Consider the following 16,441-nt stretch of genomic DNA (forward strand, 5'->3'; position numbering starts at 1 on the left):
TGAAATTATTACTTGCTTTCCTTGTAATTTTACTTACATTCTCTGCTTTTGTTTCTGCTGAAGAGGCTTACTTTGCTTTTAAAACACATCAAAGCGATCATGACTTTGTATTCAAATTAACTGACCCAAAGAAAATTAAAATGGCAAGGGACATTTTATCAGGAGGTATGTGCTAGAATAATAATTTTATTATTAAGTTCATTAATTTTAACAAAAACAATATTTCTATTATAAATAGAGGAAAAAAATGAAGTACACGTATTGGGAAGAATTAAAAAGACTGGTAAAGACTATAACCCACGTATGTATTTTTTTTTTTATTCAAAAAAATAAAATGGGGATTTATTAACTTTTTTATTTATTTTTTATTTAGATTACAGCTTCCATTTAGATCCAGATCAAACTTCCTTTTTCCAAATGGCTATTGAAGTATGTGACGCTAACCTTCAATACGTTGAAGATCATCTTGATGAGGCTTGTGGTGGTATGTTAAAAAAATACAAATAATTTTTATTTTTTTCTTTATTCCCTTATTAATTTTTTTTTATTTTTTAATACATATAGCTTTCTTACCAGGTTGTATCTTCTGCCCATGGTCAAGTAAATTAACCAGAGAAGTTAAACTTCATTAAAAATCTTTTGTTGTGTAGTTTACAATAATGATTTATTTACATCATCAATTAATAATTAAATATAAAAAAATAAATTGGAACTATAAATTTTATATTATTTGAATTTTAATTTATTATTTATTTTATATTTTATTTTAATTTATAATTTATTTTTAATTTTATAAAAAAAAATTAATTTTTAATTTTTTTTTTCTTTTTTTATTTTTTATTAATTTTAAATTAAATTTTAATTTTTTTTTCATCTTCAAATAGAAGAATTTTTATTTTTTATTTTTTTCAATTATAAAAACATTATAATAAACTATTAATTTAAATAAATAATTATAAGAATAGACAAAATGGTAAATTATATGATTGCAGTTGATGATAGCTCAAATACTGAAGAAAGTATTAAGGAGATTGTAAACCACTTATTCAAAAAGGAGGAGGATACTCTTTATTTAATTTCGGTTGCAGAAGACCCAATTACGTTTCCTTCCTCTGCTATGTCCGCTGTTATTGTTGCAGGTAACTAATTTAAATAAATACAAAACTTTTTTAAAAATATTATTTAATATTAATTAAAAAGTATTATATTAATAAAAGAAACTTTAAAAGCAATTGAAAGAAAACATAAAACAATTTTGGTTAATAGAGCAAAATTTGCAAAGAATTTAGGTGTATGTAAAAAAAAAAAAAAAAAAAAAAAAAAAAATGTATATATTAATTAATTTTATTTTATAAAAAAAAGGTACAAAATGTTAAAGCATTGTTAGGGCATGGTAATCATGTTGGTGAAGCAGTTATTAAAGCAGCAAACGAGAAATCTATTCATTATTTGGTTGTTGGAAGAAGAGGAATGGGACCAATAAAAAGAATATTTATTGGCTCAACTTCAAGATATATATTGGAACATGCTGAATGTAATGTAATTTGTGTTAAAGGATCAGTTGAAGAAAATGTACAGTCTCCAACCATCTCTGAAGAATCAAAAGCACATGAAGAAGTAGACAGCTATAATGATTTTGAACATTTACATTTACATGTTTAAATATTCAATTAAAAAAAAACAAAATAAACAAGATAACTTAAGAGTTATTTATACATTAAAATAAAATATAATATTTTATAGTTTTATAGTTTTTTCATAAATAATTTTTTTTTATAAATTTTCAGAAAAAATAAAAAAAAAAAGTTTTTTATTTTTTTTTTAAATTTTATTTTTTTTATTTTTTAAACTCTAAAAAAAAACAAAAACAATCGGAAAATGAACGAAGAAGTTCATACAGCATTGACATTTGTAGAATTAACAACTGTTCATTATCAGCATGATGATCCATATGGATTATTAAATGCTTATATTACATTAGTACCAATTGCTATTGCCATTGGTGTCCTCACATTAATATTATTTAGAAGAGATATTAGAACCGTTTCAATTCTTTTAGGTTTATTATTTAGTGAATGTACAAACTATGTCCTTAAAAAATCAATTAAAGAACATAGACCAACTATTTGGAGTAGGATATATACATTATTATTATTTAAAAGTTTTTAAATAAATTATTAATTTATTCATTCATTCATTCATTTTTAAATAGAGGAATTAAAAAAACAAAGCTATGGTATGCCATCAAGTCATAGTCAATTTATGTTTTTCTTTGCAGTTTTAATGACATTGTTTTATTTAAAAAAGAGAATTAGATTTGGATCTTCATTATTCCCAAAAGTTATGTTGGCATCCTTATATTTTTTAGCAGCCGCTGTCGCATATTCCAGAGTTCATCTTTATTATCACACTACAAAACAAGTTATTATTGGATCCTCAGTTGGTATTATTTTAGGTTTCATTTGGTACAATGTTATTGAAAAAATATTTAGACCATATCTCTTCCCAATCATAATAAACCATCCAATTGGTAAATATTTCTATATTCGTGATTCTTCAGAAATTGATGATTTATTAAAATTTGAATATGATAATGCTATGAAACAAATTCATAAAATTCATCAAAATAAGCATACTCATGAAAGTAGTGGTTATTATAATAATGTAAATTCAAATAAAAAGAAATAAATAATAAACTAAAATAAAGATAATTAAAAAAAATAAAAATAAATATACATTTATAATATAAAATTACAATATTTTAATATAATAATTTTAATCACGCTACATCAAGTAAAATCTTGTATATCTTTAGTTTTTTTTTTTTTGGAAAAAATGAAATCTTGATTAGAGTATTTTTTTTTGTGTGTGGGTGTTGGGTTAAAAAAATAATGCAATACTAATATTACTAATAATTATAATATTAAATAGTATCATTTATTATTTTTTATTAAATGTTTATAATTTGTAATGTCTCAATTTGCAAATAATAAAAAAATTATTATCATAACTATAATGAATTATATGCTTTATAATAAGCGTTATACTCTGTATAACAAATAAACTTCATAGATTATTTATTTTTTATTATTTATTTTTTTTTTCAATTATTAATTTTTTTTTATATATTTTATTTATTTATTTTATTAAAAAAAAAACCAGAGATAGAACGATAATAAAAATTATTATTATTATTATTTTTTAATTTTTATTTTTTTTAATTTTATTTTTTTATTTTTTTTTATTTAATTAAAATTAACATTTTTTTAAATTTTTTTATTATTTTTTTTATTTTTTTATTTTTTTCAAAAATTCAATATTTGCTTTAATAAATAATTTAAATTAAATAGCAATAAGTCCTATAATAAATAAATAAATAAATAATAAATAATAAATAGTAAAAATAATAATTTTAGTAAATAAAATCAAAATACAAAATATTAACAATATATTGTTACTTTAAAATAATAAATAATAAATAATAAATTATAAATAATATAAAATGAGTGTCCCATTTCAACAAGCAATTCAAGAACTACAAAGTATTTTTGGTGATTTCGATAAAGAAATCATTGAAACAGTTTTAAGACAAAACAAGGGTCATATGGAAAAAACAATAGATACTTTATTAGAAATGAATGGTGAAAAACCAATCAATGAAAATCCAGAAGCTGATCATGTACAATCCTTATAATGTAGTTTTAATAATAATAATAAATATTAATTTTAGTTTTTTTTTTTCATTTTCTTTAGAATGTTGCACAAATAGAACAGGATGAAGATTTAGCTAGAATGTTACAGAATGAATTATTTATTAATCAATTAAGAAATGACGAAGATTTTTCATCATTGTTTAATAATGGTAATAATAGATCAAACCAATCTCAACAACAATCATTAGAAGCATTAAGACAAGAAAGATTAAGACAGGACCGTGAAGGTTTTTATGAATTTCAAAGAAAACAACAACAACAAAGACAACAACAGCAACAACAGCAACAACAACAATACCGTCAACACAGCTATGATGATGATGATGAAATAGAGGAAGATGGTCCAAGTACCTTCTCACTCATTGAGGAGGATTTTCAAGATCTCAAAGTGAAATTTAACCAACTTGGGGAAGCAGCAAAAACTAAATTTAAAGAGTTAACAGATATGTTTTTAAAGAAAGAGGATGTTAAATATGAGTAAGTATAAACTCATTAAATTGTGATTTATATGTATATAGGTTATTAACATATTATATTTCTATTAATTTTAGACCAGTAAAAACAAAGGAGGAAAAAGATGACGAAGAAGAAGAAGAAGAGGTCATAGTATATGATAAATATAACAAAACAACACATCATAGAAATGTTAGTAATAACAGCAACAATAATAGTTTTAATAGCAATAATGATATTTTTGATGAAAATAATAGTAATAATAAAACTACAAATCGTAGAAACAATACAATCAACGATAGTAACAATTATTCAATTAATAATGAAGAGGAAGATGAGTTTGACTCATTTATTTTAGAATCCGATAGAAATAGGAATGTAAATAGATTAAGAACAATTAATAATTATAATGACCGTAAAAAACAAGATTAAAATAATAATAATAATTATAATAATAAATAATATTTAATAATTATATAATAAAGAGAATGTATATTTTTAAATTTTTTTAAAATCTTTATAACAATAAAGGATAGAAAGCTTTTTTCTTTTTTTTTTACTTTTAATTTTTAAAAATTACAGTTACTAATATCTATTGATGGAGAATGCAAATAGGATGATTATTGGAAAACTCGGTACAATTATCTTTGGTGGGATTTGAAATTAAAAAAAAAATTAATTTATAATGTTTTTTTTTAAAAATTAAAATTTCCCAATTTTATTAAAATTTTTTCAAATTTTTTTTCATTTTTTAATTTAAATAGCGCCACAGATAAATATATAAATAAATAATAGAGATAAAAAAAAAAATAATAATAAATAATAATAATAATAACTATAATATTTTGTTATGCATATATATTAAATAGATTTATATAATAGTATCTATGAGTAGTTCAAATGATGATAAAAAGAAACAAACACTATTATCACCAACAAAAAAATCAGATAGCAATAACCAAAAAACCTTAATTGATTTATGGTTTCAACCTGAAGAAGAGGAAGATGAGGAAGTAAGCCTGTTTAATTATTATTCAAGTAATAAAAGCAAATCACCAAAATCATCAAGTACTAAATCTCCAAGATCTTCAGGTAGCAAAACAAAACAAAAAAGTTCACAGCCTACACCACTATCAAAAAAACCATCACCTGTTAAAAATGATAGTATTAGTAGCAGTATCAATAATAACAAGCCATCTCAGCAATTACACCCACCAAAATCTCATACTCCAACCCAATTTGAAAAGAAAATCGAATCCAATAATAGTATTAAAAAAGACAGTTTATACTCGACAGATTCAGAATTATCAGATTTCTTTAAAAATAAAAATAAGAGATTAGTTTACGATATTGATAGTGATAATAAATCGCCAACTCAATTAATCCAGCTAAAGAAAAACAAAATTTCAAACTCCCCAATAAAATTAGAACAAAAAACAGATTTTATAGTAATAGATGATGATATAACCCAAGAAATAAGTAATTATGAAAGTAAAAATACAACAACAACAACAGCAACAGCAACAAAAATATCAAATCATATAAATAGTTGTTTAGATAACAGTAATAATAACGGAAATAAAAAAAATATAGTTAATAAAAATAATGGTGAAGAAAAGAAAGATTTATTTGAAGGCATCGATGAAGATGAATTTGAAGGTATGGAAATTTTTGGTTTGAAGAGAAATGATTCTGTGATTACAACCGAGTCATTATCACAATTAGAATTAAATGATAAAAAACAAAATTTACTTGGGAATAATAATAAAAATAATAATAATAATTATAATAGCAGTATAAGTAATAGCCAGTCAACAATAAACTCAATTTCACCAACCCAACCAGTTAATTATAAATTTACAACCCCAAAGAAACAAAATATACCAATATCACCAATACTTTCACCTCAAATAAATAATAGAATCAAAACTCCAAATTCCCAAAAATCTCCACAGGACGAAGAATTCTTTGGTAATGATTTTACCTTTGATACACCCTCACCTTTAAAACAAAATAATAATAAAAATAATAATAATAGTAATAATAATAATGGATTAACACCATCGCCAACATTTAGCTTTATGTCCAACAAATCAACAAACAGTAATTTTCAATTGCCACAATCACCATTGCTTGATATACATTTTGAGTCACCAGGTACACCATCATTTGACTCGCCATTTAAACCAAAGGGTATCAATAGTACACCGTTACAATTCTCACCAACACAAGGAGTCTTTTCAAACAATAGTGGCGGCACTCAAGATAAAAGAAATAATTTGATGAGATATTTTAATGAACAAGATACAACAAGCCCTAATCTAAAAACAACATCAACAACATCACCATCATCAAAAGCCCCAACAACCCCAACAACAAACAATAAATATGAAAGAATTGTTATTATTGATGTTCATTATGAAGTTACATTTTCTAGTAAAAATCCATTTCATAAGAAAACATTATTGGGATATAGTGAAACAAGTAAATCAGATAAAAAAATAATATTGTTAGAAGAATGGGTAGTTACACCAATTAAATCAGGTGATATTTGTAATGTTATTGGTGAATTTGATCAAGATGGTCAAATAGTAATAACCAATCAAAATAATTTATTAGTGTTACATCCAGATATATTAATCACGGGTACAGAGTTGGGTGGTAGTTTTTCATGCGCTCGTAGATCCTTATTAAAAGAACAGCTAAGGTGGAATAGTAAAGCAAGTACAGTGCCAATGTTCGGTTCAATTGTTCATGAAATATTTCAAGAATGCCTAAAGAATAACTCGTTCACTTTGAGTGATATCAATAGATTTAAAGATCAAGTCCTCAGTAAACCAAATTTTCAAATTGGGTTATCTTCATTGGGTGAAACTCAAGAGTCATCCAAAACACACATAGAACCTTGGTTAGCCACTATCGACTATTGGGCCAAAACATTCATCAAACCAAAAAATATAGCTGCTAAAAAGAATCTGATTGAAATTCATGGTGAAAAATGGCATTTAGAAATTTCAAATATACTCGAAATCGAAGAAAACATTTGGTCTATAATGTATGGATTAAAAGGAAAAATTGATTCATCATTTGAAATTAAACTCACCAAAGATCAACCCATCAACAAAAAATCACCTGTTGTAAACAAATATAAAAAATCACCCAAATTCAAACAAATAGTTAGAGAGAATCAAAAACAAAAAAATCATGATACAATTTGTTATCTCAATGTTCCATTTGAAATAAAAACTGGGAAACCATATGAAGTACCATATACCTCACATACTTCACAAGTTTTAATTTATACACTTTTAATGAATGATAGATATGGTTTGTATTATAAATAGGAAAAATAATTTTAAATAGCAATAAACAATTATACTAATAAACTATTATTTTTTTTAATAGATCAAGATATTGAGCTTGGTTTATTGTATTATTTAAAAAGTCAAGAGAATAAAAGTGGTCAACAATATGGTATTTTACATCCTATTCTTTTTGAAAGAAATCAAATAAGATCATTATTTATTGGAAGAAATATATTGGCATATTTTTTAAATTTAAATTCAAGACCATTATTAAAACCAAATCCTATATTGCCAAATATGCTACAAGAACCATTTGCATGTGGCAAATGTTATGCTTTGGAACCATGTGTATTATATCATAAGGCTATCGAAAATGGTAATGAGATTTCGAGCAATTTAGGGAAATTGTTTTTAGATAAAACCGATCATTTAACTCAAAATCATATTGAATATTTAAAACGATGGAATAGGTGTGTATTTATTATTTTAAATTTTTTTTTATTGAAATTTAATATTAATATTTATTTTTTTTAAGAATTATTACACTAGAAAGTGAAGTTAAAAGTAATACTAGAAAATTAATTTGGACAAGATCAGTAAAATTTTCAGAGAATAATGGTACATGCTTAGGTGATCTTATATTAATCAGTGAAGAATTTAATGAATCAAATTTATCATATATATACACGTTCCAAGTTGACCCAGAAAAGATGTCAAGTTCATTAGTGGCAGAAGGAAACTATATGATTATTTCTATTGAAAATAAATCATGCTATGGTGTGGGTGCCGGCCAGGTGTCATCAATTACATTTGATTCAATATCAATTGCTTGCAGAGAGAAAATTAGTGAACCTCCATCTCTTTCTTTTGATTTAGAAAATCATCCATCTAAATACAAACAAGATATAGAATATTATGGCATCCAATCAAAAAGCAAACCAATTATTCATATTGAATATGAAAATGAAAATGTTTCATTTAGTCACAATAGAGGTTTAAATAATTATGTTAAAATTCAAAAAAATTATATTCAAAATCAAAATCAAAATCAAAATCAAAATCAAAACCAAAATCAAAATCAAAAACAAGACAAATTAAATGATAAAATTTTAAAATGGAGAATTGATATTGATGAGCAGTTGTCAGGTTTAGCTATTATCAAATCAAATCTATTTAATTTATTTTTCAAAGAAAATAGTAGAACTAGAAGTTTGATTGTAGACTATGAAACCCCAACTTTTTTTAAAATAGAACAAGAAAACTTTTTAGCAACTATAGATTTCAAGAAAGACTATCCACATTTAAATACAGATCAAATTCGAGCCATTGTGAAAAGTTTATCATGCAAAGATTATTCATTAATTTTAGGAATGCCTGGTACCGGTAAAACAACAACTATAGTATCACTTATTCATATTCTTTGGAAAATGGGGAAAAGAGTTCTGCTTGCATCATTTACACATACTTCGCTAGACCATCTTTTACTTAAGGTTGTAGAAAAATATCCAATGATAGATTTACTTCGTTTAGCAAGCTCATTAAATCAAGTTAATCCTCAGCTTCATAAATTTTGTTTAGAGACTAAGCATTTCAAAGATATTACCGATGTAAAAAAGATTTTAGATGATCAAATCTTAGTAGCCACAACGTGTTTAGGAATAAATCATCCATATTTCAACTCACATACTTTTGATTACTGTATCATTGATGAAGCCTCACAACTCTCCCAACCTATGACTATAGGGCCATTACTTTTATCAAAATCATTTATTTTAGTAGGTGATCACTATCAATTACCACCGGTTGTAAATAATAAAGAAGCTGATAGACTAGGTCTTGACACAAGTCTTTTTAAAGTATTGGCTAGTCAACATCCCTCTGCAATTTCGAATCTTTATTACCAATACAGAATGTGTAAAGATATAATGTTACTTTCCAATAAACTCATTTACAACGATAGATTAAAGTGCGGTAGTCAAACCATTGAAAATTCAAAATTACAAATTAAACCAAACCAAGATAAAATCATCCAAATGTTTAATAATAGCTCTATTTTAAATGATCCAGAGAATTGGCGATTCTTGGTGTGCAATCCAAATCAAAATGTGATTTTTATAAATACCGACGAATTGGAAAATTCAAAAGAGAATAAAGTGGGTGATTTTTATTATAATCTAATGGAAGCAGATATAATTGGTAAATTGGTGAATTGTTTACAAAATGACCTTAAGATATCAATAGATCAAATCGGTATTATTACTCCAATTCGTTTTCAAATTAAATATATTAAAAACTCAATTATAAATCATCTTAGTAGTAGTAGTAATAGTAATTCACCTCAATCACAACAAATTGGAAAAAGAAATCAATTTAGCTCAATTGAAAATTTAGATATATTAACAGTGGATAGATTTCAAGGAAAAGATAAAGATTGTATAATAATATCATTTGTTAGATCAAATGATAAAAAAGAAATTGGTGAACTAATGAAAGATTGGAAAAGAATGAATGTAGCTTTTACAAGAGCAAAAGTGAAAATAATTTTTATTGGTAGTAAATCAACTCTCGAAAGTTTTCCTTTCTTTTCAGATTTCTTTGATTTATTAAATGAAAAGGACTGGATATATAATTTAAAAAGCTATAAATAAAAAAAAAATAAAAAAAGGTTTATTTTATCATTAAAAACCTTTGTTTATTTATTTATTTATTTATTAATATTATGACATAAAAGGACTATTTATTTATATTAATGATGAAAATTGCACAAATATTAAAATAATTTTTAAAAAAAAAAAAAAAACAATAATTTTAAAATTTTTTTAATTTTTTTAATTTTTTTTTTGATGACACTTCACACCACAATAAAAAAATAAACCAAACAGTAATATAACATAATATTAAAAAATGATTAAAAAAATCAGTTTTTTAATATTACTATTAATATTATTCATAAACATTTCCTCTATTAGAGGTGATGAAAATGAAGCAACTACTTCATTCGATTCAAAGCTAATCCAATTATCTTTAGTTTCAAATTGGGGTGATACTCCAAATTATATTGAAGCTAGGTAAGATAGATATTTAAACAATAAAAGCCAACTATAAAAAATATTTACTAATTTTATTACAAAAAAAATATAAAGTGAATTTTTTTCAAAACAAGATAAATTATTATTTTGGAAATTTATAGAAGAATTCAATAAAAAGAGTATCGAAAATAAAAGTAATATTACAGATAAAATCAACTATGATTTAACAATCAATACTGCTAAAGAAATTTTATTACCAAGTACCAAATATTTAATAGAATTTTTAAATGTCGAATTATCAATGAGAACTTATTCACCAATAGTCGAGACTTTTAGACAATTGTCATTATCTCAAAAGAATTTTAATGAAAAAGGATGGGTTCAAGTAAAGGGAAAATCAATTTCTGATGCAAGCGAAATTAATGATCAGTTTTTATTATCATTATCTCAAAATTCAAAATCTCAAGACGGCGCTGATCTTAATGAAGAAAAAGATGAAGAATTAAAAATATTCGATTTTGACCATATTTACCCAATCTCATCAGGTATTTCCGCAATTGATAACACTCCAATAGTTATTATGTATGCTGATATCAAGAGCGAATTCTTCCAATTAGTACATCCCAAATTAAAACAATTTTCAAAAATGGGTAAAATAATTTATTGCTATAGATACATCATAAAAGAATCAAGTCAAAAGTTTAATCTTCAAGGCTATGGTTACGAGTTATCAATTAAAAATTTAGAATATAAAGTTATGGATGATTCTGCAATTAAAAAAGGTAATTAGTTAAATCTAATATATATATATATACATAATAAAATTACAAAGAACTAAAAACTAATATTTTTTAATCTTAGATATTATAACTGATAGTGGTAAATCAAAAACTGTTATTAGTATTCCAAATGAAGATGTTAGTGGTTTTAATTTCCATAAATTACAAAAAAGAAAGCCAGATTTAACCTCAAAACTATCAACATTTAGATCATATTTATTAGCCAAAAGCCAAGAAGCCAAAGAACTTAAAGTCTGGGAATTAAAAGATTTGGGTATTCAAAGTGCTCAAAAGATTATATCATCAAATGATCCATTTAGAACATTAAAAACAATTTCTCAAAAACTCCCAACAATTTCATCTTACATTTCAAAAACTGCAGTTAATGAAACCCTCAAAAAACAAATTGAAGCAAACCAAAAATCAATTCCAGTTACCGAAACTATTCTTTTATTAAATGGTCGTTCTGTTAACGTAGATGACTTAAATCCATTCGATCTTACAAATATCATCCAACAAGAATATGAATCCGCCTCAACCATTCAATCAGTTGGTCCAATTTCTTTAGAAACTGTTAATCAAATCATTGCTCAAAGTTCAGACGTAACACCAATTCGTATTAAATTTTACCCAAACAATGAGGAAGAGGCACAAGCTGTTGGTAAACATATTATTTTCCCATTAAATAGTTTAGAAATGGACTATACCTATAATTCTTGGGAAAACTCATTAAATTCATTAAGTAAAGAATCAACCGAACCAACAGACATCTTTTTCAGAAAGAATCTTTTAACTACCGTTATTGTTTTAGACTGGAACGAATTAAACACCCTCTCAATTTTACCAGAACTTCAATCAATGATTCAATCAAATATTCCAACTAGATTTGCCATTGTGTTTAACACAAACAAAAATAGTGTAAGAGCTCGTTATTTAAGAGAAAATGGATATGTCTCTGGTGAAGAAATTGCAAAAGTCTTTTTAGGCTTTAAAAACTCAAATATTGGTAACCGTGGTGCCATCTTTTTCATCAATGCCCTCAACTACTTCAAGAAAGCATATACTCCAAGTGAAGATGGCGTCACCCGTTCAGTTTTACAATCTGCTTTTAATGCTGTCATAAATCAAATGCATTCAAATTTCAGATCACTTAACCAAGGACTCCAATCGGATGAATACAATAATTTATTAAAAGCATCAAACCTATTTATCGAAAGAATGTCCCTCAATTCATTCCCACAGGTATTTTTAAATGGTATTCCAATTGAATTCACCTCTCCAGAACAATTTTCATCACAACTTTTAGTTTCTCTCTATGATGAATTTGAACGTCTTAAACCACTCTATAAACAAGGAATTATCGTTGATACACCAAATAGCTATGCTTCCTCATTCCAATTATACAAAACTATCACTTTAGATACCGATTACTGGAGTGAAAACAATATCCCAACTCTTGAAAAATATAGTCCAATTTTATTCTCTTCAAACTATAGTTACTTTATCACAAACTCAAAGAATCAACTTAAAGAAGTAGAAGCTCAAAATGTTTTAAAGAAACAGCTTTTCTTTATTCAAGATAAAGAGATAGACACCGAAGAAGATCCAGAAAAAGAAAAAACAGTTACAATTGAAGTTGTTGGTGATTTTGATCAATATAACACAAGAGAAGTTTCATTATATTTATTAAAAGAAATCTCCTCATCAGAATCATACAAAAATGCTAGAGCTGCATTCATTTCAAACCCATCAAATCAAGAAACTTTAACATCATCATCTCAAAACACATTAGGCAAATTGGTTTCAATTTTAAAACATTATAAAAAAGAAGTCACCAACGATATTATGATCAAACTCTTTGAAGATATTCAATCAGATGTTGCTAAATACGACTCAATTAAAACATTAAAAGAATTAATTGAATCTTATAAACTTCCAATTCCCCTTAGTGATATCTGGGTTAGTCAAGCCGATAACCTTTTCAAACAAGCTGCCAAAACCTCAAGAGAATATTTAAATCTTCAAAGCACCAATAAACTCCCAGTTTCAATTTTAGTAAATGGTAAAATCATCACCCCACCACAATACGAAAATGTCGAAAGCTTCTTCAAAGACTTTAACTTGGCTTTATTCATGGAATCAAAGAAAGCAAATGATATTTTAAATCTCTTAAAAGAAGACTCACTCTTAACTGGTAAATCTATCAACTATAGCGATTTGATTAATAAAATTAGCTCATTAATTGGATATCATTATAAAGGATCATCAATCATCAGAAAGAGAATTCCAAGCTCAATTTCCACCTCATTCACCTATTCACCATCAAATAATAATGCTGCTGCAAGTTCACCATTAAAATTCTTTTTAGTCATCAATCCATTCAATAAGGTTTCACAAAAACTAATACCAATGATTCAAGAATTTTCAAATAAACTAAACATTGCAGTAGATGTAGTATTAAATCCACCAGTATCAGTATCAGAAATGCCATTAAAAACCTTCTATACATATGTTATTAAACTAGACAATGAATTTAGTGAAGAAACAGGTCAACTTATTAATCAACCATTAGGAGTTACATCAAATATTCCAGAGGATCGTGTTTTAACATTAGCCTTAGATGCCCCATCAAGTTGGTTGGTACAACCAATCATCGCCAAATACGATCTTGATAATATTCGTTTGAAGGATTTAGGCGAAGAACAAGTCCTATATGCTGTTTTTGAATTGGAAAATATTGTTATTGAAGGTAGCTGCAATGATGTTAGTACCGATGCCGCTCCAGCCGGTTTAGAAATTCTTTTAAATCCTGTTGCCACTCAAAATAAAGTTACCCAAGATACCATTGTTATGAACAACTATGGTTACTATCAATTGAAATCAAACCCAGGTATTTGGAAATTAACTTTAGCAAAAGGTAGATCCTCAGATATTATGAATATTGTTGAAGCAAATGGTGAAATGGTACCATACCATACAGTTGTTATTGATAGTTTATTCCAACCACAATCATCCCTCTATGTTCAACGTAAACAAGGTCAAGAGAGAACTCCAATCTTACAACCAATTCAAGAGTATGAAAAACAAAAAGCTGAAGAGGTAAAGAATAAAGAGAACGATTCCAACGGTTTCTTTTCAAATTTATTCAATAAGAATGATGATTCTAAAAAGCAAGTTGCCAATAAAAAGAATTTAGATACAATTCATATCTTCTCTGTAGCAAGTGGTCATCTCTATGAAAGATTCTTAAAGATTATGATGTTATCAGTCACCAAAAATACAGAATCACCAGTTAAATTCTGGTTCCTTAAAAACTATCTCTCACCAGGATTTAAAGAATTCATTCCACAAATGGCTAAAGAGTACGGTTTCGAATACGAATTAGTCACATATAAATGGCCATGGTGGTTACGTAAACAAACAGAAAAACAAAGAATTATTTGGAGTTACAAAATTTTATTCCTCGATGTATTATTCCCCCTAAATGTACCAAAAATTATTTTTGTTGACGCTGATCAAGTTGTACGTACTGACATGAAAGAACTTTGGGATATGGATCTCCGTGGAGCCTCTTTAGGTTACACTCCTTTCTGTGATTCAAACAAAGATACTGAAGGTTTTAGATTCTGGAAACAAGGTTATTGGAGATCTCATCTTGGTGATCGTCCATATCATATCTCTGCTCTTTACGTTGTAGATTTAGTTCGTTTCCGTCGTTTAGCTGCTGGTGATCAACTTAGGGCTACCTATGATCAACTTAGTAAAGACCCAAATAGTTTAGCAAATCTTGATCAAGATCTTCCAAACTATTTACAACACTATGTTAGAATTCACAGTCTTCCACAAGAATGGCTTTGGTGTGAAACTTGGTGCAGTCAAGAATCAAAAGCAAAAGCTAAAACAATCGATCTTTGTAATAATCCTCTCACCAAAACTCCAAAACTCGAAAATGCTGTAAGAATTATTGACGAATGGACCAGCTTGGATAACGAAGCAAAAGAATTTGAGTCGAAAATAGAAAAACTAAAAGAAAAAGAAGTTGCAAATCACCATAATGAAGATGATCATAGTAATTTAATAAATAACTATGCACAAAATGAAAATGTAGAAAATATTTTATCAAAATTAGACGATGCTCAAAAAGATTTCTTCTAAACAAAATAAAAGTGTGTTAATAAAAAAAAAAAACTCTATTTAATTTAATATTTATATGTTTATTTATTATTAGTTATATTTATTTATTTATTAATTTTTTTATTTATTTATTTATATTTAATTTATATTTATTATATTTATATTTCTTTTTATATTTTATATATATTTGTATCTATTTGTATCTATTTGTTCACATTGGTATAAATGTAAAAATTGATAGTATTAAAACCAATGTTAAAATTATTTTTTCATTTGTTAATTTTGATGACCTTGAATCCAGAGGTATTGGCTCTTCTGTTTCTAATACAATTTCAGTAAAACCACAAATTATATTCATAATATTTTCTTGCCCGATAGAAAAAACAGAAACCCCTTGTCTTGTACACATAAAAGATAAATAATTTTTTTTATTATTATGGAAATAAGTTATGGTAAAATAATTAAAAAATGGCTCCACCGGGGTTGCTCTAAAATATTGATAATTAGGACAAGATGATGTAATATTGCTATTTAAACTAATATTAAATGTGGGGCAGGTCGTATTTTGGACTGTAACTGTAAAATAACTAAAAGGTAGATAGGAACTATTAAAACAATATACATCCATTATGGGACTAATAATTCCTTTTTTACCATGCTCTGGGCATGTAAAATTGTAATATTCTCTTAAACTAGAACACCCCGAGTCTCTAAAAAAAGATATTTTATATTCTGGCATATCATCCATGACTTTTTGTATTCTAATGTATGAGCTATTATGATTATATTTAATACAATCGTTTAGAACTACCACATCATTTTTTTCCTTTCCATTTTGATCTATAACTTTAAAATAATAATAATTTGGAACACAATTTATTATTGTAATAAATAAAAAAAATACGAGTATTACTATACCTGGTTTCATTTTTAAAAAAACTAAATCTTATTTTTCTAAAAAAAAAAATTAGATAAAAAATTTTTTTAGATAAAAATTTTTTTGGAAAAAAAAAAACTTCATAAAAAAA

General features: G+C 25.6%; 6 protein-coding genes across 6 annotated transcripts; 5 read left to right on the top strand and 1 right to left on the bottom strand.

Moving 5' to 3' along the window:
• DICPUDRAFT_39778 (uncharacterized protein) lies at positions 1–632 on the top strand (the record flags this gene model as incomplete). The annotated part of the gene is made up of 4 exons (XM_003291882.2): positions 1–165; positions 239–301; positions 374–484; positions 565–632. Coding segments are annotated over 4 exons (407 nt in total), but the record flags the coding sequence as incomplete, so codon positions are not given.
• A 338-nt stretch (positions 633–970) lies between these two features.
• Positions 971–1,662, top strand: DICPUDRAFT_39798 (uncharacterized protein; the record flags this gene model as incomplete). Its single annotated transcript, XM_003291883.1, has 3 exons — positions 971–1,139; positions 1,218–1,291; positions 1,363–1,662. The coding sequence occupies 3 exons, from the start codon at positions 971–973 to the stop codon at positions 1,660–1,662; spliced, it is 543 nt and encodes a 180-aa protein (XP_003291931.1).
• A 216-nt stretch (positions 1,663–1,878) lies between these two features.
• Positions 1,879–2,688, top strand: DICPUDRAFT_39776 (uncharacterized protein; the record flags this gene model as incomplete). The annotated part of the gene is made up of 2 exons (XM_003291884.1): positions 1,879–2,131; positions 2,213–2,688. 2 exons carry the CDS (start codon positions 1,879–1,881, stop codon positions 2,686–2,688), a joined length of 729 nt encoding a protein of 242 aa, XP_003291932.1.
• Positions 2,689–3,330: 642 nt separating this feature from the next.
• On the top strand, positions 3,331–4,693 carry DICPUDRAFT_92775 (uncharacterized protein). The gene is made up of 3 exons (XM_003291885.1): positions 3,331–3,679; positions 3,754–4,190; positions 4,265–4,693. Exons 1-3 carry the CDS (start codon positions 3,503–3,505, stop codon positions 4,596–4,598), a joined length of 948 nt encoding a protein of 315 aa, XP_003291933.1. The 5' UTR covers positions 3,331–3,502; the 3' UTR covers positions 4,599–4,693.
• Positions 4,694–10,375: 5,682 nt separating this feature from the next.
• DICPUDRAFT_82586 (uncharacterized protein) lies at positions 10,376–15,434 on the top strand (the record flags this gene model as incomplete). The annotated part of the gene is made up of 3 exons (XM_003291886.1): positions 10,376–10,539; positions 10,615–11,282; positions 11,362–15,434. 3 exons carry the CDS (start codon positions 10,376–10,378, stop codon positions 15,432–15,434), a joined length of 4,905 nt encoding a protein of 1,634 aa, XP_003291934.1.
• A 190-nt stretch (positions 15,435–15,624) lies between these two features.
• On the bottom strand, positions 15,625–16,341 carry DICPUDRAFT_82587 (uncharacterized protein; the record flags this gene model as incomplete). Its single annotated transcript, XM_003291890.1, has 2 exons — positions 15,625–16,259; positions 16,332–16,341. The coding sequence occupies 2 exons, from the start codon at positions 16,339–16,341 to the stop codon at positions 15,625–15,627; spliced, it is 645 nt and encodes a 214-aa protein (XP_003291938.1).
• Between the last annotated feature and the right edge of the window lie 100 nt (positions 16,342–16,441).

This window comes from Dictyostelium purpureum, assembly GCF_000190715.1.
Source record: "Dictyostelium purpureum unplaced genomic scaffold DICPUscaffold_308, whole genome shotgun sequence".
NCBI classification, from domain to species: Eukaryota; Evosea; class Eumycetozoa; order Dictyosteliales; family Dictyosteliaceae; genus Dictyostelium; species Dictyostelium purpureum.

Bases quoted from the DNA above. Each gene is read 5' to 3' on its own strand.
- DICPUDRAFT_92775 (XM_003291885.1), top strand. From the start codon at position 3,503: ATGAGTGTCCCATTTCAACAAGCAATTCAAGAACTACAAAGTATTTTT. The intron at 3,680-3,753 runs GTACAATCCTTA...CATTTTCTTTAG, and splicing joins AAAATCCAGAAGCTGATCAT to AATGTTGCACAAATAGAACA. The intron at 4,191-4,264 runs GTAAGTATAAAC...TATTAATTTTAG, and splicing joins AAAGAGGATGTTAAATATGA to ACCAGTAAAAACAAAGGAGG.